The sequence below is a fragment of the Gossypium arboreum genome, chromosome 7, assembly GCF_025698485.1.
Source record: "Gossypium arboreum isolate Shixiya-1 chromosome 7, ASM2569848v2, whole genome shotgun sequence".
Lineage (NCBI taxonomy): Eukaryota > Viridiplantae > Streptophyta > Magnoliopsida > Malvales > Malvaceae > Gossypium > Gossypium arboreum.
This window is the reverse complement of record NC_069076.1, coordinates 69,894,470-69,919,827: the sequence shown is the minus strand read 5'-3', so window position 1 is coordinate 69,919,827 and position 25,358 is coordinate 69,894,470. Positions and strand designations below refer to the sequence as shown.

Sequence of the window (25,358 nt, the reverse complement as noted above, 5' to 3'; positions counted from 1 at the left end):
AAAGTGATCATTAAATACATTTTGTTAACCCTTTAACAAAAGACATATGAATTTTAATGATGTTGTAGCATCAAATGAGACTTGGTTCCATCTTATAATTTTGTCTTATAGGACATTATCATTAGACATGAAAATCATTTATATTGGGTTTGTTTTCACATTTATGTTACTTTTTTAACCTTAAATAACTATAAGATTTATTCATTAAATTCTAATGAACAATTGTTTGAAATAGAATACATAAAAGATAACATCAATTTTTAAAGGACTTATCGCCAATTTCTTAAGAATAAGGGAGAATGTAAATTTTATCCTTAAAGTGGTTTATTTTATCTTCAACTAATAAATTCATAACTCAAATCTTTAATGGAAAAAAAAATGGTGCTTTCATAAAGTTGGTTGTTGAAAGCATGATGGTTAAATTTTAACATTTGATGCGGACATTTTGCTACAACTAATCCAATTAACGCTTCTTTGTGTTTTGTCTTTAATTGAAAGACATTAAAAAAGCTTGTTTGAAAGATACATTAATATTGAAAGGAAGTTTTTGATGAAAAAGTTAATGGTTGTGCTATATATGCGGGCCTTTGTGTAAAAGATTCTTATGTTCATCAATTGTTAAAGAGTATATAAACATTGATACACATAAAAAGAATTAAATATCAATGCTTGAAGGTTAATGTTCTATTCTGCTTTTTAACTTAAATTTACATGTTATTATATTTATAAGGCATGTTTTTATCTAAATATTATTTAGATATATATAATATTGTTTATAGATAATTAACATTATTTTCTTTCTATTGATTGGCATGGATATTGTTGCTAATATAAGAGAACATGAGTGAGTTTTGAGTGCGCTCGAGTGCATTATACTCCTATTTATGAGTTAGGAAAAGGCTAATAAAAAATGACAGATGTGATGTGCGTAGAATATTTAAATTTCAATTAGAGTTGCTATCCAAACATGTAGTAGCTATCACAATGGTGGATTTTTTTTTTTTTTTTGCTGGTACCGGTTTGTGTAAGTATTAATTTGTTTAATATATCATTTCAAATTTATCGTTGGTTTTAAAAAATACTTGATATATGTATATAAAAATATTTATAAATATCAAATAATGAGATTAAATAAATCTCACATATAAAATATTCATTTATTATATAGAATATTTTTTAATAAACTCTATAAATATAATCCATCATTAAACAAATTTAAAATCAAAAATCAAAAAATTATTTCATAAATTAAACAATAAAATCATACTATACTAGTCATATAACAATTCATAATTTAATAAGTCCAAATATATAATTACATTTGTATTTTAAAATTAATTTATTTTGTACCTATTGATATAATCGAAATCAATCCGTTCACATTAATATGATCAATATCAGTTAAAATTTTGCATAGGAATAAAACTAAAAATTTATTGTTCCAATTGAGTACTAAAATGGGTAAGATAATGAAATTGAGTACCTTTTTCTAAACACATTATCAATTGAGGTACAAACCTAAGTTTAAGATTTAGGGAATTTTAATTGAAGTTGTTACTCAAACACATTATAGCTTATTTTCCCACCCAAAAATAGGCATGATTAGATGACTTGCTTGATTAGCCAAATAGAGCTCAAGCATTATCTTTTCAAGCAAACCCATAAACTGAACTTTTTCGTCAACAATAACAAATGGAAGTATTCAAAATGAGAGCTTGAAATAAAGCAACGAATGTAAAAAAGTCAACAACTCTAAGATTACCTCAAAGAATCCTAATCTTAAGACTAAAAATTAGTTCCAAGCATCAAAAAATCCAGGTGTTTCAGGAATTCTGTTATCGCAAATTTCTAACAGCGACAAAGGCAGCCTTTTGAATGGGTCATATGCCACGAACAAGTATCGCAATTTAACTATCTTCTTCGAATTTACACCACAAATCTCACCATAACAATGTCGAAATTCGACCCATACCAGCACCTCAGTATACGTCTCAACCCAGACGGTACCATCACTCGCTTAACCAACTTCCCCAGCACCGAAGCCAACCCCGACATAATTCCAGGTAACCCCACTGTTTCTAAAGATGTCACCGTCAACGAAGAAACAAAGGTCTGGGCACGCATTTTCCGCCCCAATAAATTGCCATCTAATGACAACACTGTTGTACGATTACCCATCGTTTTCTACTTCCACGGTGGTGGCTTCACTTTATTCAGCGTTTCCAATATCACAACTCATCAACCTTGCTCTACCATTGCCAGTGAAACACCCGCCATTGTTGTAGCAGTGGAGCATCGTCTTGCCCCCGAGCACAGGCTCCCGACGCAGTACGAAGATGCCATTGACACGATCCTGTGGGTGAAGAAACAGGTTTTGGACCCTCAAGGAGAAAGATGGCTAAGAGATTACGGGGATTTCACAAGATGTTACCTTGGTGGACGTGGCAGCGGTGGCAATATTGCGTTTCATGCTGCTATAAAAGCTGCAGATCATGATATAAAGCCTTTAAATATTAATGGTATATTTTTAAACCAACCAATGTTTGGTGGGAAAGAAAGACTGCCATCAGAGTTGAAATATGCAACGGATCAGTTGATACCATTGCCTGTACTTGATCTCTTGTGGGAGTTAGCATTGCCTAAGGCAACAGACCGTGACCACCGATATTGTAATCCAATGCAGGATGCAGTGTACAAGAGTAAGGTCAGTTCGTTAGGGCGGTGTTTGGTGATTTCATTCGACATGGATCCAATGTTTGATCGGGTGCAAGCATTCGTGCAAATGTTGGTGGATGAAAAGGTTCAAGTTGATGCACGTTTCGATATTGTCGGCTTCCATAACATCGATATCGTGGATACACAAAGAGCTCAGGCCATTTTGAATATTATTAAGGAATTTATCATTTGAAATTACAAGCTGAACTCATCATCTAAAATCCATTCTTTATAAGGGATTCCACTTTTCTATTTAGTTTGTTATATATACATATGTTAGTGGTGTTAGTGTCTTTTCATTAGAAGTGGGTTACTTTTGGTAAGTTATTGTTTCATGTTATTGATAATTGCGAAGTAAACGAAGTTAAATCATGTTCTGTTTTTGTTGATCATGGGCAAGTTACTGGTGTGATATTTTTTTTTTCTTTTGTATGGTTTTATGTATATAATTTTAGGGTTTATTGCAATGATTAATGAATCGTTTTCAGTTCATTCTTCTTTCAATTCTTTTTTTTATTTCTTACTTTTTGCTTTCTTAAATTTTACTTGAATTGCTACATTGTTTCTGTTTGCACATAGCGCTATACAACAACAGGGATTGAATGAATTCAAGCAGACATGATCTATATAATCTGGAGAGATGGTGCCGATGAGTTGATCCCAGAATTTAGTTACGGTCCTCATGTTTGAGAAAACATTACCTTATGTAAAGAGAAGCTAGAACAATTTTTTAGGGGTGAATGAATTTTTAATTTTTTATAGTCTATATTTTTATAATTTTTAAGAGATTAAATCGAGTTTTTATAATTTTATAGGGTTAAAATATAATTTTACTATTATTAATTTAAAATTTAAAAAAAAAATCTTGAATAACAAGTTTTCATTTTAAGGGGTTGGGGGCATGGGCTCTGCCAACCCAGATACTCCTCTGATAGGAACATAGTAGGGTATGTAAAATATGTCATACATTTCAGCATAATAATAATAATAAAAAATTTAAAAAAAGAGATTAAAAGAAGAGAAAGAAAGGTGGAGGGAAAGAGAAATTCTAAACTTTTGTATTTTTAAAGCAACATTTGGATTTTTCGAGCACCTACCATGTGAGCTTTAAGGTTTTGTTATTTTAATTGATGCATGGCAAAAGAAATCCAAAATCCCAAGCTTGTATTTATGTCTACGAAACCGCTATACAAGGAAGCTCTACAGAAAATCGACTTACCTTCTTAATTCTCACACTTCATTGAGGTTGAAATAGACACACCTCAATGATTGTAAGTGTCTAAGATTTTTACTCTAAATTTAGTTATTTCGTCATAATTGTAATTTCCAAAAATTTCGCCATGGTTTTTTAATATTCTTTAGATGATATCCTCAACTTTTTTTTTTATATATAAAGCAAAATGTGTGAGTAGATATTAGTAGGGATTTAAATTGTGGTCGTAGCAGCGTTTTCGGTTGCGTTGCGTTTATCGCGGTTGCGGACATAACGGATGCTATCGCGGTCACTGCGGGTATCGCGGTCGTGAATTTTTTTAAAATTCGTACAACTTATTGTTAATCATAATAATTATAATTATAATTATAAAAAGTCACTTTTAATGATTTTTAGAGTGCTTTCTAACACTTATGAACTTTTATTAATATGATATGAGAACACAACTTTTATAATTATTAATTGTTCTTATATTTATTTACTTAATTTTCTAAGAATATTATATTAACTAATAACAAAATAAAAAAGGAAATATTAAACATTTATCATATTTAATAAGTTTGAAAGTTTTATAGATAAAATAGTTGAAAATTCATACCTAAGAGATGTCTTCAATATTTCTTGACAACTTTGAAGATGGTGAAGATATAAACATTCTATGCTGCAAAAGGAAAAAGGGATAGATAAATGTATAGATTCTCATTAATTATTCCTATTTCCTACCACTTATTCTCACTCTTATTCTACTTTCATGTATAGTTTAACATGCTTCGATTCTTAATTATCTTTTCATAAAATATACTCCATTCATTTATCTAAAGATATATTTTAAATGTTTTAATATCATCAAAATTAAGAACATTAACAAAAGTTTTCTTTAAAAAAACATACCTTACAAATAATGGTAGTGATACGATTTAGTTTTCACCAATTAGTGGAATGACGAGGAAGATCAGATCCTTCACCTTCACTTTGAGAGCGTTCTTGACTTGATTCTCTTGGCCTTTGTCCAAAAATATATCCAAAAAAAGTTACATTTTCACCTTGGTTTTCATATAATTGATATGGAGGATATATTTGAGGAGGAGGATACATGAGAGGTGGATATGGGTGATACATTTGTGGTGGAGGATGCATTTGAGGCTGGTATGGCACACTATAATTAGGAAATGGTGGGTAATAACCATATGGATGTGGATAACCATGTGAAGGTTGAAATATGAAGGTTGTTCTGGTGGATAAAAACCTTGAGTGCTAGTAGATGAATCACTGTACCCAAGGTTACTAGAACTCGATCTCCTACCAGATGAAGAGCCTATAAAAGTATGCTTCTTGCCTTTTCCTTTTGATGGAGCTCTAGGTTCACTTCTATCTCTCCGAGGTTCAGGAAACATATTTCCATCAAACTCTGATCTATCACAAAAATGTCCACTAGTTGTACCAGCCCCATATTCTCCTCCATACTGACTAGAAGACCTAATTTCACCTCTATCACCACTATATCCATCATCCTCATCAATTGGACTTAAACCACCACCATCGGGTCCATCGCCACTCTGACTTGGCGTTGAACTAACTTGAATGAGATAAATTTCGTTGTTGAGATTGATCAACATCCATTTCATCATCAGAGGTATCCACAGGCAACACACTTGCATTTTCACCATCTAATAATGGATTCTCTTTCTCATGAAGCCATTTTGATAGTGGATCAACATCTTCAAAGATATGATCAAGGTTGATAGGGTTAAAACTAGTGCTTATATCATCAGTGCTCATTCTTTTTTGATGCTTTATCTGATGCCTCATATTATAATAGGTAAATACTAGTTTCTCAAGTTTTTTATACTTTAACCTATTTCTTGCCTTGGTGTGAATATAACTAAATGTGCTCTAATTTCGTTCGCAATTTGATGCTGAAGTTGTTTGACTAAGCACTTTAATTGCTAATTTTGTAATTTGGGAACACATGTGCCGTATATTATCCACCACTCAGCTGCATAATATTATTTCAATTTCAAAATAACTTCAAAATGTACAATATAATTAAATAATATAATATAAATTAAATAATTTAATTAACTGTTTACCCAGATTCATTTGCTTCCGAGCTCTTTGTGCTTGTGGAGTATCGAATGTCTCATGTTTATCTCTAAATAGTAACAACTGCATAAATAAAAGATAAAGTAAAAATAAAAACAATAATTCTATTTCAAATTATATAACTATGTTACAAATAATAGTACTTGAATCTAACCTGATTAACTATTCTAACTTTAGCATCAAGAGAAGGTTCTAATCTTTCAATTACTAATTGTGTACCTTCTAATGTTTCTATTAGTACATTCTCAGAATGCTCCACCCCAAATTGAAATTGAGGATTAAAAAAATAACCTAAGTATAATTTATAAGAATATCATCAGATAATAATAACCTAAAGCTTAAAATAATAAAATATAAAAATAGTTCTTAATTATATGAAACATTTTATCTTACCAGCTGAATGCAAGTCGGAATGCATAAAATTCCATATATTGTCAATAATCTTTTCATACTTGGTGAAATATCGACAATCTTGTTGAATTGCTCATTTAGCTCTATCAACAGCCCCATAAATAAAGCCCATTGTTGGTTTTTCATCACTATCCACAAGTCTCAATACTTTTACTAGGGGCTCGTAAACTTTTATGAGGTCATTGGCTTTTTTCCAAAAATCTTTTCCCAAAACAATTTTTTTGGCTTTATAAGCAGGCCCTAACTTTTGTTGTCCCCATTTTGATTATTTAAATTCCTATATATTTATAAGAAAAATTTTAAAATAATATAATTTAAATTATTTGGAACTAATAAAATCATTAAAAGTTTCTAAATTTAAGTAATTATATTAACTAATTATAAAATACTAACCTTTGAATTAAACATTTCTCTCAGACTTTGCTTGTCTTGTTATCTCTTCAAGTTGAATGAAATGAGTTGCGAATCGAGTAAGAGCAGGTCGAAGTATTTGTTTCCCTTGTGTATACTTCTTCATCAAATCAACAGTCCAAATGTGATTGTATATAATGCAAGTCACTTTCTTTGCCTCATCTAACACTTTTGCTACACTGGGCTTTTTCCCAATATCTTCAAGGCATAAATCTAAACAGTAAGCTGCACATGAGGTCCAATATAGATGTTTTCTTTTCAGCATTAATTTTTTTTCAGCAGCTTTCATTGCTACCTCATTATCAGTCACTATTTGGACAATGTAATTTTCTCCAATTTCTTCTACAACTGAATCTAGCAAACTGTAGTAGAATTCAGCATCACTATGAACACTTGAAACATCTACCGATTTCCAAAAAATGGTTCCTTTACTACAATAAATAAGGAAATTAATGAAGTGCATTTGATTCAAACTGTTGGCCCAACCATCACACATTAGAGTTGCACTCAATTCTTTCTAATGAGTCTTTAGTCCATTTACCCAATCACGAACTCGTTGATACTCTAACTCCAAATACACATCTGAAATCTCATAAGGTGTTTGGAGCTTTACACCTTGTCCAACTTCTGTTGACACTTGAATTAAGTTATACAACCATGGAGAGCTTGCTAAATGAAAAGGAAGTCTTTCATATATTAAAAATTTAGATACCGTTTCACCTATCTTCCTTCAAAAACTCTTTAAAAAAGAGTTATTGACCTTTGCTTGCTTTGAACTTTTGCTTCTAACCAATTCAGGTATAGCTCCCCTTAAGGTAAACTCAAACTCACTTGGGATGGATTTACCTGTTCTTTCTCTATGACATTCTCTAGCTGATCCATGATAAGATCGCCCTTCTTCATAAATGGTATTCCAACCACCAGTACTTCGTCTGAATTCTTCCCTTCTATGTCACTCGTGTTGTGATTGGATACTTTCTCGAGTTGCTTACCTTATAGCAGAAACCTCATCAATGAACTCCTCGTGTTCATCCTCATCTTCTCTTAATTGAGATAAGAATTCATCTTTTCTCCTCTTTTCGTCTATTTTCTTTGTCTTGCTTTTTTTCAGTATATTCATCATACTTTCTCTAATGACACATGTTAATAAAATAAAAATATTTCACACTTTATACTATTATCAATTATATATAATTTTTATAGAAAATTTACAATAACATTTAAAAATAATAATAAAGTATCACATACCAGTAACATTAGGGCATGGTGCAACATTGCAAGTTTTATGAGCAATGTGCTCTTTAAATCGCGTTATTCCTCCTTTCACAACTTTACCACAAAGTTTACATACAATATTTTCTTTTGTATTTGGCACTGGAGTTCGAAAGTGCCAACCTATATCATTACTTGGTGCACCCTCCAATCCTTTAGTCGGGAACTCTTCACGTGGTGACATGCTTTATTTTTATTTATATATAAGAAACATAAAATTGTATTTAGAAATATAAGCAACTCATTACTTATATTATCAACAATATAATACAAAAAAATTAAACATCATTAACATGGAAAATTTAAATTTATTGCATAATCTATACATAATAATAAATAATAAATTTTGAAAGTTATGAAATTTTAAAATAATAATAATAAATAATAAATAATTATCATTATAAATTATAATTACAATATTAATTAAAAATAACATATAAAGTAAAATTATAAACCTAATAAGATTGAAGCTTTCATATTAAAAATATAATAATATGATTGTTGTCAAAGTTAAAAGATGAAGAGGATGGGAGTGAGAGGTTGGATTCACTCTTTTCCACTTTAAATACTTACTAGTTTATAGAAACAAAGGTGAAAACATTTAAGTAATATAATTATAAAAAAATTGTTATGAAAATTAAAGGCATGAAATGATAAAGTTAAGATGATTTTAATGTTGGGTTTCAAATGTCGTTATTTACACTTATATGCATGTATTTTTTCTAAATTTATCAAATCTAAAAATATATAAATATCTTGAAATAATATTTGTTGTTTTATTAAATGAATGGATAATAATTTTCTAATTGAGTTTGGTCTCAGTTATTAGGTTACATCAACTCAATCAACTCCTTAATTTATAGTATAGATGATTTTTATGATTGCATTAGCATAGTATATAATTACCTAAGAAAATTATTAAAACTCCATATGTGTATGTAAAATTTAATTTCATAAATTATTAATATGTTAAAATTTATATCAATAAAAATTAAAAATAGAATATGAATATTTATATTTATATTATACTTAATTGTCGATAAGTTAATGTCAAGAGTCAACTAAACACTAACTTGATTGAAAATTAATAAAAAACATAACCTTTTACAAAGTAGCAAATATTACAATATAAAAGTATTTTTACATTTTATACAAAATATAAAATCAATTTAAATCCAAAATACATATAGAAAAAATACAAACAATAATCAAATTTAAAACTTTCAAATCCTCAAATTTATCATTCAAATTTAATCTCATTTTTATATTAATTTTAATAAACATAGTGAGGATATCATTCTCATTAAATAATATATAGTGGTTTTATTTTAAAAATGATTATATATATATATGTTTAACTAATATAATAAATTTCATTTATGAATTTTAATTTTAAGTCTCTATAACATATTAAGTCAAACATTACTCCCATTAAAGAGTGATCTGTCAAGAGAACACTGGTGGCCTAGACAGTGCCTCGATTTTGGCTAGGAGTAAAGGAAAATAAAAATGAAAAAAATAAAGAAAAAAGGAAATCAAACGGCAGAAAACTTAGAAAGAAAAACTGAAGAGGCCTAAACTCTATCATCCTCTCAAAACTCATATCCTCTCAAAACCCTATCAAATTCTTGGAACATGCTGGTTGTGCCTTCTCCCTTCATCCCTAACCTAAAGTCTAAAGAACATATTTGCACTGCAAAAACAAGCAAGAATCAAGACAAAATTTCAGGTACTTACTTGAAAATTATCAATCTCTGAATGTGCAAGTGATCTGGGTTTGCTTTGTTTGCCGTTTGGTTTGGAGTTTAGGGATCGAAATATGAGAAATAGAATTTCATATTATCTATTGCTTTTGAGTTTTGAATTTTGATTGTTTTTTTCTGTTTATTTGGTCTTCTTTTTACTTTTTTTGATTGAAAACACTCTGATTTTGCAGGTAGGGGAATATATTCCCTTTTGTTTTATTGTATTTCACTGTTTCTGTTGATTTTTGTTTAGTGGAGGGAGATGGATTTTTTTTTAATTTACTGTAATGGAAAATAACAGAAATAGCGGCCCGTTATTGCCGCAATTGGCTGTTACGCGTTAAATTACGGCTGCGACCCACTGCTATCGATGTCACTTCACTTCACACTGTTATTTTCAGTAGTAGCGTCCGCTATAACGGTATCAGACCGTTATTTAAATCCCTGGATATTAGTTCACTGATTACCTAAACATTAACTAATATTAACGTACATTACATAGTTTGATTGTAACACAAAAATATAATTTATATGAGTAGGTAATCTAAATGGTATATAGTCTATAGGCTTAGATTGAGCAAATGACTCATGTTGGGACTATTATGCCATCTATAAATCCAAGTAAAAAGTCCAATTTATTTTGATAAAATGAAAAAAAAAACCATTATGTACATTAACATGATATATGCATATTAAAGTTGTAACACCCATCATGTGTCCTGACAGCCGGTACAAATGGGAGGTACTAATGGAGTAAGTACATAGCAAAAATCTAGAAATTATTTAAGATTTTAAATTTTAAAACATTTTTATAAAATCACTAAATCAAGTTTAAGACAATTTAGAGACTTAGAAACAATTTAAAATCATTTAGAAGTGGTTCAAGAGTAGTCAGAGGTGTTTGGGACCAAAAAAAAAAACCCAGAAAGTCAAAACACAATGTTGTGGCTTGAGCCAAGCATTGTGGTATTGATACCTCTAGGGAAAAGTACCAATACATCTCCCTGATACAATAGCTTTTTGCTCATTGTCTTAGTTATTGCGATATCACTAGGCCAAGTATTGATGCTTTGGAACCTTTGAGCAAAAATTGAACCTCTAACTTGCTTGTTTCTCCTAAGGTACTAAAACCTTGAAGCAAAGGACCTAGAAAACAAGTTAAAAACATTTTAAACACCTTCCAACACACCTCTAAGCAAGGTATTTATAAAACATGCTTAAGAATAAAGGAAATACATGCAAGATTTAACCATAAAACATGTTTTATCTTATACTACATTCACAAAATCATTGAAATACTATTGAAAACATGTTTATACTTCATGAATTCATCTGAAACAAGTTTAATATTCATCCAAAACATTACCCACATTTAAAAAGATGGATATGCATGCATGCCACTTAAAAATATGGATATCCATGCATGCTTAACAAATTTTCATATAATCACAAATTCAAGTTATCCAAATGAGAATCCAAACTCAATGAATCATAAACAAATCTTAAAGTATTCAATAGTATAAGAAATAGCATATTACAAATGGTTGACACCCTAAGTACATGCCCTAAATTACATATATGCTAATTTCATGTTCTTGAATGTCTTGACAAAAGTGTGATGATCTAGGGTTGAGTTGGGCTTCAAGAATCCAAAAGAAAAATCTACATGCTAGAACAATAGTATGTAAGCATAATGTTTAAATGGAAATAACTATACTTACTTAGCATTGGTGTGAGCATACCATACATATATATCATAACAAGGTTATAAGTTAAATTAGAATAAAGGCATGGTAAAGTTAAAACTTACAAAGAAAGACTAATATAATAGAATTCACTTGGCTCTAGTGTATACAACAAGTATTAGTATAGACATTCTTATTTCATTTCTCAAGATATCAAAACATATTTCACAACTAATACAAGTAAAACATATTTCCAACATTCATAAAGTTTACATTCTTTATTATCATATTAAATTTCATTAGCATATCATTAATGGAATTTCAAATTTCTCACCCAATGTAGCTTTAGTAAAATAGGACTCAGACATATGAGAATCCATTAAACACCAATGAGCTTATAAGAGCATAATCCACTAAAACTCACCAAAGTGCACACAAGTGCAAAGCCCAAAGGCAATAGAAACTACACATGAGTGCAAAACCTCTAAACACTAGGAGAGTCTTCGAAGAGAATGTACATACCCAATGATCTGCATAGAATGCCCAACCAAGGGACCATATAGCCCAATGCCATATTGTGACAAAACTCCATAACATAATGCTCATATAACCCTAATTAGTATGCCAAGTATCATAACCCTTCTACCAAGTTTACATTGGCACAAATTGATATTGTAACGCCCTTGACCCGATCTGATTTATTGGATCCAGATCTTGGGTGTTACCACACAAATAAACATAAATCTAAACTATTATTATAAACCACGATTATTTACAAATTTGCTCGATCACATAAATAATAATGACATATACAAAGATAAGTAAAGTAATTTAATTACAAAGTTATCATCTAATGTGATAACTTATTACATTTATCCTAAGGATAGACTTCTATGTAATACTACTAGTTTTTAATACGTTATCAAGCTTGCTCTGTATGCATAATAACTCGATACACCACTCTATTGGCGTAGTCTTGGCATCGTCCCTCTAGGCACAGACTCATATCAACAAACCTAGAGCATAATACACATAGATAAGTTCATAAAAACTTTGTGAAAAAAAAACCATTTACCTTAGTTGATACATGCACAATGTAGCTGATGATTCATGGCGTCTATCTTACTGTTCTTTTGACATCTAACTTGCTTCTGGCGAATACTTCCTGCATTCAAATCTTTTATACACATTAGTTGCCATATCTTACTTTGGATTCATTTCTTTTTCCCATTGATGACCTCAATTCTTGACTTATATCCTTCAATCTTAACATTCATACATCTATATCAATTTCCTTTTCAAAGATCAATGCAACCAAAATACCATTTCATGTACATACATAACTCAGAATTAACGTAGAATCACAATTCGTGAATACGCACATATACAAATAAAAAATACCTATTTTGAACACATAGATTTAAACTTTTATTCGGAAGAAACCTTCAATGTTAACTCGTTACTTCTCACATCTCCTCAATTCATTGTCTTAAATCAAATCTTAGCCTTATATGGTACTTTACCGTACAATCAATAGATACCTTATATCATATTAACTTTACTGAATATGCTTAAGAGCCATATTGAATACACCATTTAGCTTAATACAAAACCTACCATAAAGGACATCCATTAAAGCACACCACAAAGGGTATTGTCATGATGCGCCACAAAGGCAGTCCATTTGGAGTGTGCCATAAATGCATTCTTTTCAGATTATGCCATAAAAGTTATTCTTTCAAAGTTCGCCTTAAAGCCTATTCTTAGTTGTTGTGTTTGTAATATGGATTTGTCTAAACTCACATTACGTGAGGTTTGCCCATTATCATCCTAGGATACGTAAAAAACCCCATTAGGCTTTTCCTTTTTAGAGGATGCCATCTTTTCCTTCAGAGTTCATATCAAAGTTCGTGTTTTTTGTCCTAACGGACTCCATCAGACACCACTGTGGTAACCAAAAACAAACTCACTTTACAGACTCTTCATGCACTAACATAATCTAAGCTCAACACTTTAATTTCCTAAAACACACCCAACAAAACATATATCTCATAGCATACATTTCCAAACATACATACACGACCACACTTTCAATGTTTTAGTACCCATACACCAATCATCACATTCTTAGATTTATCAGATTCTCTATCAAATATATCCACTATACTTTTCCTGGTTTTGAATTCATAGTTCAATCAATTTTCTACAAGAAATTCCCGATATGAACAGTATACATGCAAGAGTCAACATAGTAACTCACCTGATTCCCATTAACAATAGTTCAAAACTCCAGATCCAGATATCCGTCTCGAACCAGCAACAACCACTGCTTTTAGAACATAAAAACATCATTAAGACTCATTCGTATATAATTTACCATCAATCCAAACACTGACAACTCCCATGTAAAATATTATACTTATATTTTGTTGTTCATTCACCTCTTACAGATTTACTCTTTCAAAATTTAACATGTAGAATAGTAATACTTACCCTTGAATAGAATAACCACTGATCATAACATAACCATAGCTTTTAAATCATCGATGTAAGATACATTTAGACTTAAGGAAAGTATCAATAAATACCACTTAAAGAAGAGGAAGAAGAAAGAAGAAACCTTTCAGAACTCATCTCTCACACTTATATAAAACTCAACTTACCTAGTGAAGTTTAACAAGTGTCATATATTTTAGAACTTGCCTTCTTAATGGCCTACAGTTTCTGAAAGAAGTATAAATGAATACCTTGAAATCACCATTACCCAACTTGGCTAGCTCGTTGATTTCTAACCAAGTTACTTAAAATCAAACTAGCACAGTATTCTAGATTAATCAGGCGTATTATGCCTTTGGCGAATACTTAGTCCATACTTACCCTTTAATATCATAACACAGACTTCTTATTGATATAATAGAATATCATAAAGTCAAGTTCTTAATTTCTTAAGTGGCGAATACTATACACCCATACGTATACGCCAAAACAATCATTTGGGTGGTTAACACTATGCCAAACCAATAATTTACAGCTTTACACCAAAACTTTTGACCTGCCAAATATAGGGCATTACAAATATACTCATTGAAAACAAGTTTAACACAAACAAATATAAGGACTATATCATAGTTTTTTTTGGGTGATAATCAATTACTAGATCATAGTCTTTTCGTAGTTCAAGCCATCTTCATTGCTGCAAATTCAAATCCTTTTGAGTTATCAAATACTTCAAACATTTGTGGTCGGTAAAAACATGACATTTCTCACTATGAAGATAATGTCGTCTAATATTTAAAGCTTTAAAGCAAAAATAAAAGTTTCCAACTCAAGATTATGCGTTGGATAGTTCTTCTCGTCCAGTTTCAACTGTCGAGAGGCATAAGCTATTACTTCACCTTCTTGCATTAATACACAATCCAATCCACTCAGTGAAACATTATTGTAAAGAACAAATTCTTTCTCAAATTTTGGTTGTATCAAAATCGGAACTTCTATTAACATAGTTTTTAATCTATCAAAACCCTATTGACATTTTTTTTACCATTCAAAAACAACATTTTTCTATAAAAGCTTCGTCAAAGGAAAATCAATCATCTAAAAGCTTTTAACAAACCATTTGTAATTTCCCACCAAACCCAGAAAACTACACACTTCAGAAACATTTCTCGAAGGTTTCCAATTTACTATCGCAGAAATCTTACTTGGATCAACGCGAATACTGTCCATAGAGATTACATGACCAAGGGATCCAACTTTATTCCTCGAATGAATCAAAATATCATCAATAAAAATAAGTACAAACTGATCTAAGTATGGATGAAACACCCTGTTCATCAGATCCATAAATGCAGTAGGGGCATTGGTCAAACCAAATTGCATTTCCTAGAATTCATATTGTCCATATTGGGTTATAAAGGTAGCTTTCTATACATCTAATTCCTTGACTTACAACTAATAGTATCCTACACGGAGATCAATTTTTAAGAATATGGTGGCTCTTTTCAACTGATCAAATAGATCATTAATGAGCAACAGTAGGTATTTATTATTTATAATGACCTTGTTCAACTACTGGTAATCAATGAACAATCTCATTGTTCTATCATTCTTTTTAACAAAAAAATCGTTGCACCCTAAGGTGATAAGCTCAAATGATGAATCTGCGATCAATCAGTTCTTGCAATTGAGCTTTCAACTCTTTCAATTCTGTCGAAGCCATTCTATACGAAACAATTGAAATTAGAGCAGTTTCGAGCATTAGTTTGATTACAAATTTTACTTCTCTTTTTTATGGTAACCCTGATAATTCTTATGGGAATACATCTGCAAATTCTCGCACAATCGGGACTTGTTCAATTTTTGTCCCTATCACTAGATCCGGATCTCGGGTGTTACCACACAAATATAGACATAAATTTAAACTACTATTATAGACCATAATTAATTACAGATTCGATTGATCACATAAATAACAATGACATATACAAAGATATGCAGAGTAATTTAAGTACAAAAGTTATCATCTAATACTATAACTTGTTACAATTATCCTAAAATTAGACTTCTATACAATACTATTTATTCTTATATACCACCAAATATGCTCTGCATGCATAATAACCCGATATACCTCCTTATTGGCATGGTCCCTACATCATCTCTCTTGGCGCAGTCTCTTAACATACTAACCTGAAACATACATACTCATAGATAAGTTCTACTCATAGATAAGTTCATAAGAACTTAATAAGAAAAACAACATTTACCCTACTATGTCGAAATAAGTTTTTAACAAAATTCAACTTAGTTTTTAAAATGACTGTTCTTTACAAATGGAATTCTAAAATCAATCGGTCTTCTAAAATTAACATGTTTTCACGATATAGAGACAAATATCGAATTTCACTAGTTTTCAATAGAAAGACAAATGGTTTTAAAATATGTTTGAAATTACAGAAATTTATCTGAGCCATTTTGGTGGCTAATGTAGTATTTAGAATTTAGTTATAACATCTAAGTTGGGTTAGAAATGTTACATTTAGTGGTATCAGAACCCGATTTCAAAACTCGAACTGTGGTTTTTACTTAAAATCTACATGCATGTTTTAAAGGGGTATTTTGAGAACCATGCCACAAATAGATTTTATTTTATAAAGTTTTGATATTTTTAAAAAATAAAAATCTGAGACTCCGAAGTCTATCTAGATAAGTACTTTTACTATTGAAACTATAAACAAACTATAGAATGTAAATTATAGTTCAAACTATTCGACTAAAGATATTCAGGATAATAATGAGAATTTTATTTTTGAACTATAGATAAATACATAAAAATTTAGAATCAAGATATCGATATGAATACCCGAGGTATGCGGAATCGTAGCATGCACACTCGCGGAGTGCAAGGTCTTAAGGCCCGAATTGAGTCTTCTACATCTCAAGTGCGTACTCCTGAACCCGTAGTTGAGCATGATGATAATACACCTACTGCTAGTGGTAGTTAGTAGGAGCTTGTGGATGACATTGTATCGCAGACTATGCTTAGAGTTCTTTAGTGAGTGTCTGGAGCCCAAATCAGATATGGTAGTCATGGGTCCATAACTGAGATGCTCCGATCTAATAGAGCTAAACTATTGAGGGGTGTTGCTGGGACAACCCCTAACAAGTCGAATATTGGATAGAGGCTACAAAAAGGATTTTGGATGACATGGATTGTACCCTTAAGCAGAAATTGAAAGGTATAGTATCACTGTTAAGGGGTGAGGCTTATTGATGATGGCAATCCGTTAGAAGGGGTACTTAGGCTGAGAGATTCACTTGGGATTATTTCTAATATACTTTTCAAAAGAAATATGTGACCACGAGATATATGGAGGCTCGTAGGCTTGAATTTATTAAGTTAAAGTAAGAGGACATGACTATAGCCAAGTATGGACCGATTTATTAAGACTTAGCCGATATGCTCAGGGAACGGTCATGACTGAGTAGGATAACTGTGTAAGATTTGAGAATGGGCTATGATTTGATCTGATGATTCAGGCCGCTCTATACCAAGAGAAGGTTTCCGAGACTTTGGTTGAGAAAACCAAGATAGTTGAAGAGGTTAAGTGCATGGACTGTGAGAATAGGGAGAAGGCTAAGCTCCACCTAAGAGAGACCTTGGTCCTTTTGACTTGGTTTCGTGAACCATAAAAGGGCCATGAAGGATAGACCTCAGCAGAACATTGTTGTAGTTGGTACCGAAGGTAGGACTCCTAACTATACTTATTGTGATAAGAAGGACCAGGGTAAGCATTGGAGAAGAATGGGTGCTTGCTTGAGATGTGGGTTTACGAATCATGAGATTAAGGATTGTTCACATCAAGGCGATCAAATGCAAACTCTGGTATAGGAACGAGTTAAGAATCAGAGGGTTAGGTAGTTGCCTCCAAGAGGTAGATGTCAGAATAGAGCTGTAATGTTGGATAGGGCAGGAAACATTGGGTCAGGGTGTGAACATGACTAATGCTAGGTAGTCTGCCCTTGTTTATGCGGTTAGATGCAGAGAAAACCATGATGTAGCTGATGTCATTGATAAATCGTAATTTATACATATTTTTACCCTATTCTTAACACATTTTATGGATGATTTTCCCTTAGAGTTGGTGAATTCGATGCTCCTAATGCCTTAATTTCATGTTTTATACTTAAGAGAGCATAGGAGAGTGAAAGGAACGAGAAATGGGCTAAAAATAGAGAAAATGGGCCAAAGTACGAATTCAACACGGCCTGGACCTCCTCACACAAGCAGACCACACGGCCGTGTCAATTTGGAAAAATCGAAGCATGACTCACACGGGTGGACCACACGGCCGTACCTATTTAACAGGCTCGAGCACAGCTTGAGGTATTCGCACACGAGTGTGTCCCTGCCGAGCCCAAGTTGAGTCAAATTTGGAAAAGGCTAATTTCGAGGGTTCTTAGGCATTCCAAAGCCTATAAGTACACCCTAGAGGATGAAGAAAATGGGAGGCATAGAGGAGGAGGAAGGAATTATTCGAAGAAAGCCGATTGTTCCATCCCAAAAGCCAGATTCATCATCAAGACTGAAGATCTCCCCTCAATTTCCCTTCAAGAGTTTTGGGTTTTCTTTATGTTTTGTATTCATTATTCTTCTAAGATGTTTTCCTTTTTAGTTATGAACTAAATCCCCTAAATACCTAAAGGGAATGAAACCTAAGACAAATCTTATTATTATTTTCTGAATTGTATGATAAATATTTAACTTGTTCTTAATTATGTGTTCTTAATTCTTGTTTTGATATCCCAGAATACTGACTCAAGATAAGCTCTTATTCAGAGGAGGAATAGACCCTGCCTAAGAGTACATTTGTCATAATTAAGCGGAGTTGATTGCACGCTTAGAGATAGGGTGACAAGATTTTGCCGAATTAGGGTGAAACCTAATAGGGGGATCCATAGATCGAGGTAATGCAACCCTAGAGTGTTAATTAGAGAAAAGTCTCAATTATTTAATATAGGGATTAGACATTATTAGTCTTGAATAGGGATAATAACATAACTTAGGGATCTCTACGGAACAAGTTAAATGAATAAATCGTCCGATTCGGAGCCAGAATAACAAGTAAAGTCTAGGTGAATTTTTCCTTAGGTATTGTCTTAATTCAGTCGTTTTCCAAAAGTAAACTCCCAATTCTACTTTATGTGAATTCTTAGTTTAGATGATTAGTTAAAACAAAACCCCCTTATCTTTAGGCTAAATGATAAAAAGACAGTCATTATTAGTACTTTTAGTTCTTTTGGGTTCGACAATTCGGTCTTGCTAAAACTATACTACTATTCGATAGGTACACTTGCCTACATCGTGATAATAGTTAGTTTCAAGAACGATGCATTATAAATATTTAAAACCTGTCACACGAAAATCGTGATCAAGTTTTTGGCGCCGTTGCCGGGGAACTAAGATATTAGGAACACTCAATTTCTATTACTTTAGCCATTTATTTTTCTTGCAATTTAATTTAATTTTATTATTTATTAATTTACTTTTTCTTTCTCTTGGAAGGTTTTTATAGTTTATGACTAGAAGAAACCTGTCAGGACCACTACTTTTTGACAAAAAAATCGATCGCACAGTTCGCATAAACCAAAGAGAAATAAGGCGAAGCTTAAGATACATAGAGAACGAGCAAGAGGACAATACTCAACCCCTAACCGAAGAGATGGCTGAAAACTAAGACAATCAGCTACCTCCTGCAATTGCAGTTAATCAATCCTGCTCCACGCACTATGTATGATTATGCTAAACCTTCTTTAATAGGAACTAAATCGAGCATAGTTAGACCTACTGTAGCTGCAAATACTTTTGAACTGAAACCTAACACAATTCAAATGATACAATAGTTTGTTCAATTTGATGGTTTGCAGGATGAAGATCCCAACCAACGCTCACTTAGCAAACTTTTTGGAACTATGCGATACATTTAAAATCAATGGCGTTTCTGATGATGTCATAGGTTTTCAGTTGTTTCCCTTTTCATTGAGGAACAAATGTAAACAATAGTTGAACTCGTTACCACGAGGGTCAATCACTACTTGGGAACAAATGATCAAAAAATTTCTATTAAAATATTTCTCGCCGGCTAAAACGGCCAAATTATGTAATGATATCTCTTCGTTTGTGCAGATGGACTTAGAAACTCTCTACGATGCATGGGAGAGATACAAAGACCTTTTGAGAAGGTGCCTTCACCATGGGTTACCGCTTTGGCTACAGGTTCAAACGTTCCATAATGGCCTGAATCCTTCGACTCGGCAAATGGTTGATGCAGCTACTGGCAGAACCATCAATAATAAAACACCTGAAGATGCTTATGAGTTTATAGAGGAGATGTCACTGAATAACTATCACTGGCAAGTCATGAGGACAAAGCCAACAAAAATAGCTGGTGTTTATAACATCGATTCGGTCACCATGCTCTCTAATCAGGTAGAACTCTTGAATAAGAAAATTGATGGTTTTCTTAGTTTTTCACAGGTTCACCCAGTAATGCAGTGTGAAGCAAGTGGAGGTGGATCAAGCAATTTGAAAGACCAACCTTATGGCCACAACATGGATAATGAGCAGTTAAATTACATGGGTAATAATCCTCAATCTCAAAACAATCTATATAGTAACACTTATAATGCAGGTTGGAGGAACCACCCAAATTTCTCATGGGGAGGTCAAAGAAATCAGAGACCACCTCTAGGTTACCAACAACCACCCTACCAACAAGAGAAGAAGCCGAACCTTGAAGAGATGCTGTCTAAATTTATCCCGGTGCCAGAAACCCATTTCCAGAACACCGAGGCAGCACTTAAAAATCAACAAGCATCGATCCAATGGCTCAAAACTCAAATAGGCCAGCTATCCAAACTAATCTCCAAACAACCACAAGGTAGCTTGCCAAGTAATACTGAACCCAACCTAAGGGAACAGCTCAACACAATTAATATTCAAGATGATGAATGAGTCATTGAGCCTGAGCCAGAACCAAGATAAGAAACTGTAGCGGGCAGAGGTCAAGGTAAGGTAGGTCATAATAAAAACAAATTAGTGAATGTTGAATATAAACCTCATGTTTCATACCCCAACGCGACAAGGAAAGACCGCTCAGATGAACAATTTGGTAAATTCCTTAAACTCTTAAAAAAATTACATATTAACTTACCGTTTATTGAAGCCCTATCACAGATGCCAAACACAATGAAATTTTTAAAGGAGCTTTTAGTAAATAAACAGAAGTTTGACGAGGTGTTGCATATGGAGCTAAGCGCAGTTTGCTCAGCTATTCTATAGAATAAACTACCCAACAAACTAAAAGATCTAGGAAGTTTTACGATTCCTTGCTTAATTGGTAGTTTAGATGTTAATAATGCATTAGCTGATTTAGGGGCTAGTATTAACGTCACGCCCTACAAAATGTTTAAACAATTAAGTCTTGGGAAACCCAAACAGACTAGGATGAGCATTCAATTAGCAGATAAAACTATAAGATTTCCTAGGGGTATTATTAAAGATGTGCTAGTTAAAATTGATAAATTTATATTTCCCGTTGACTTCATTGTTCTAGACATAGAGGAGGACAACAACACTCATTTGATTTTAGGACGGCCTTTTTTAGCAACTTCTAAAACTATTATTGATGTTGGCATAGGTGAACTCACACTCCGTGTGGGAGACAAAACAATCACTCTTCAAGCTCGCAATTTTGGCAACACATCAGAAATTGAAGGTGATCGTCTAAACCATTCTACTAAAACTGACAATCTGGTACAACCTACTTTGCAGGAAATGAGTCTGAAGGAAGCACATGAGTCATTCTCAAGCAGTAGTAGAGGACCTATTCATGAAGATCGAAGGATAAAAATGGAGGAACTAGATGAATGACGGATGCATAAACCGAGAATACATGATAAACCAAACCTACGCCAGAACGAGCTCAACACCTTTCCACATCAACTTAAGGTTGGAGATAAAGTCTTATTAGATGCCACAGATCATCACATTGTCACTATCATACCGAATGAAGAAATCTCTCTTACGGTACTTAGCATTTTCTCATTTGGTATAGTCGAGGTAAGTCATCCCAAGTTCGGCACTTTTAAGGTAAACAACACCCATCTGAAACCTTATTTTGATGAGAATGATAGCAAGAATGAGGAGTATAAACTCCTCGAACCACCATGACCATTCAAGGGAAAGGTAAGTTGAGTTTAGACTATAAATAAGCACTTCTCGGGAGGCAACCTGAACACTAACAATATTAATTTCTTTTAATTTTAGTATTTAACACCTAACTTACTAACAGAGATCTTGAATACATGTTTTTCCACACAGACACGGCTAAGTACATGGGCGTGCTTAGGGTCGTGTGAAAACAGGGCAAAGATTTCCCTAACACGAGCTACGATAAATCGCCACGGCCGTGCGACATGGCCGTGGGCGAACCTGTCAAAACAACACGGGCGTTCGACATGCCCGTGTCTAGAACCCGTGGTTGAACCTATCAAATAAACACGGGCGTGCGACAGGCCCGTGTCTAGCACCCGTGGTCGAACCTGTTAAACTAACACGGGCGTGGGCATACATACACGGGCGTGAGAGAAGCAAACAAAGCTAGGCACGGTCGTGTGACACGGCCTTGTGCACCCACATGCCCAAGGAACACGGGCGTGGACTAACTATTCAGACGCGCCCAAATTCAAAATTTGCGAGTCACACGGGCAAAAATTGGGGAACACGGGCGTGTTCCCTGGCCGTGTGCCCCAAAATCTATAAATAGGCTACACTATTCATTGTCTTCTTCACCCAAAAAACCTAACCCTAGCTACTGCAAGTCCACACGCCCTCCCCGCCACGCCCGTACACCGCTTCCAACTTCATTCCTGACACTTATTCTTCTATTTTTTAGCGTTTGTTCACTCTTTTCCCTTTAACTCTACTCATTTTTAATGCTATAATCTTCATGTATCTCACACTATGCTATCATTCAAGTTTCATTTCTTTTAAATTAGTTATCATTCATTCCACATGACATATTTTTATGAACCTCTCATGCCTTTTCACTTATTCTAAATCAATATTCATAGTTTTCAATTGATTTTTGTTATTTACCATTACAACTCATGCCATGTGCTAAATTTATACTCTTTATATTTTCTTTAAATTCTTTGTCATTTTTACTCATATCACCATGCTAGTGCCACAAAAGTATGCCATTGAACTTATTGCTTTAGTTAGTTTTAGTAGTTGTTGATGATATTATGATTTTTATTTAAAATTTGTCTTCGTTTTACTTTGACCACTCATCAAGACAACTTGATGATTCTAATTGCAGGTACCATGTCATCTTCACGTGGTAAAAAGGTCGTTGTCCCTGCTTCAAAGAAAAAGAATGGAGTATCATCTTCCTTAGGTCTTACCGCAGAAGTTCGTTACCCTTTCCTGAGGTTCCCCATCGGGCCCCAAGAAGAACTATTCCAAATACTCCGAGCTTGACCTTTAATTACGAGCCGCTGCATCGACTGGGCTGCGGTAGAACAAGTTCAGTTGGCTGATGCGATTCGGGCCCTCCTAACCACCGACCCTTGAAAGCTGTTCTTTGAGATCATCGAACCAACATACCTCGAGATCACGATGAAACTATGCTCAACGTTCCATCTTCAGACCATAATGACGAACTACGATGATCCTACAAGGTCTAATTTTACCTAGGCAGATTAGTCCGCCAGCTCAGCGTCCCAGAATTCGGTACTACACTGGGCTTATATACGGAGGCGTTCAAGAAGGAGAATGACTTAGATACTCTCAACCGCCATATCCATCGTTCTCCTTCACGGTGTTGGGACTCACTAGTACCAGGTGGGGCCACCTACAATCCTAGTCGCTTTAAGGCATCGGCTCTCCCTCTATCTCTGAGGTACCTTCACGCCATTTTGGCTCACACGATTACAGGAAGGCGAGAGAGCACTGGCGTCGTCAACACTCACGACGCCTACTTTTTATGGTGTATGTTGCACGGGCACGTCATCGACCTTGCATATTTCATTGCCCTCGCCATTCAACACCAGACGGAGTGGCATAGGAAGGGGGTCATCTCCATTGGCCCCTATGTTACTCGGTTGGCTCGACACTTCGGGCTCCTCAGTACCACGGCATAAGAATCATCCTTAACCCTCATTGGCCAGATGTCTCCACAAGGCATTTCGAGCATGCTTAGCATGAGGATGATCGAAAAGCGCCGAGGAACCTACCCTCCTCAATATCGTCTCACCAAATCTACCGAGGAGGAGGCCTCCGAGGACATTCTTGATGATGTCCCTCCACCGCACGAGGACCCACCGTTTCAGCCACCACCACTCTCTCGTTTAGTTCATGCGGCGGCTTCATATACTGACATTTCTGAGTACCTCACTCGATTCGAGTAGCAGTTTTTTCAACAATTTGACAACATTGATGCTACTCTACAGCAGATTTGTCAGCACCTCCACATCTCATTGCCAGTCCCACCTCGCGAACCATCCAGCGATGACGATGTTTAAAAACATTTATTTATTATTTTATGTTTTTAATTTTTATTAAAACTTATTTTATTATTATTTTTATTAGATTTTAGAATTTTATTTTATATTTATCAATATCGGTTATTTCATTCAGAGTAATTATTCTTATTTATACCCCCTAAAAAGTTCCTGATTCTGTCACAGTTATATAGAGCTCCTAAGCTCATCATCACATAGGAACTAAAAACTCCATCGGGAATGGTTCTCCACGACTGCCATGTCCTGCTCGCCCACGACCATAGCTACCACTAGATATAATATTCTTTTGGTGCAGGACCTATGGACTAATGAACCTCTACCACCGCCGGAGTATCTTCCTCCACCCTCACGCCAATTATTCTCCGAAACTCCAGTTCAAGGAAACTCGTTCATCACTCAGGAAGTTTCACTTCTCTCCCTATCTTATTTTTATATTCTTATATCTATCTTTGTACATTGAGGGCAATGTACATCTTAAGTGTGGGGGGGTATTCATTTCACTATCAGAAAAATCCCTGAATGACTGCCTTGTTCTCTTGAAAAGCTCTCATATCATATTTAGGATAAATTTTGATTTATTTATGATTTTGATTAATATATCCTGAATTAAAACATAGGTATTTATGCATTGATTGTTTAAACTTTAATACATTAGAGAATTAAGCATGATAAGTTGATTTTTAAGAATTTAGAATTTTAGGTTGTTTTCCCCAAAGT

The 25,358-nt window shown here is 33.6% G+C and overlaps 1 protein-coding gene and 1 non-coding gene across 2 annotated transcripts; one reads left to right on the top strand and one right to left on the bottom strand.

Moving 5' to 3' along the window:
- Positions 1 to 1,951: 1,951 nt before the first annotated feature.
- LOC108488790 (probable carboxylesterase 9) lies at positions 1,952 to 2,908 on the top strand. Its single transcript, XM_017793079.1, has one exon. The coding sequence runs from the start codon at positions 1,952 to 1,954 to the stop codon at positions 2,906 to 2,908; it is 957 nt and encodes a 318-aa protein (XP_017648568.1).
- A 17,300-nt stretch (positions 2,909 to 20,208) lies between these two features.
- LOC128295680 (small nucleolar RNA R71) lies at positions 20,209 to 20,315 on the bottom strand. The gene has a single exon (XR_008286240.1). It is a non-coding gene; the product is annotated as a small nucleolar RNA R71 (small nucleolar RNA).
- Between the last annotated feature and the right edge of the window lie 5,043 nt (positions 20,316 to 25,358).

Coding starts and splice junctions, on each gene's coding strand:
- LOC108488790 (XM_017793079.1), top strand. CDS start 1,952: ATGTCGAAATTCGACCCATACCAGCACCTCAGTATACGTCTCAACCCA.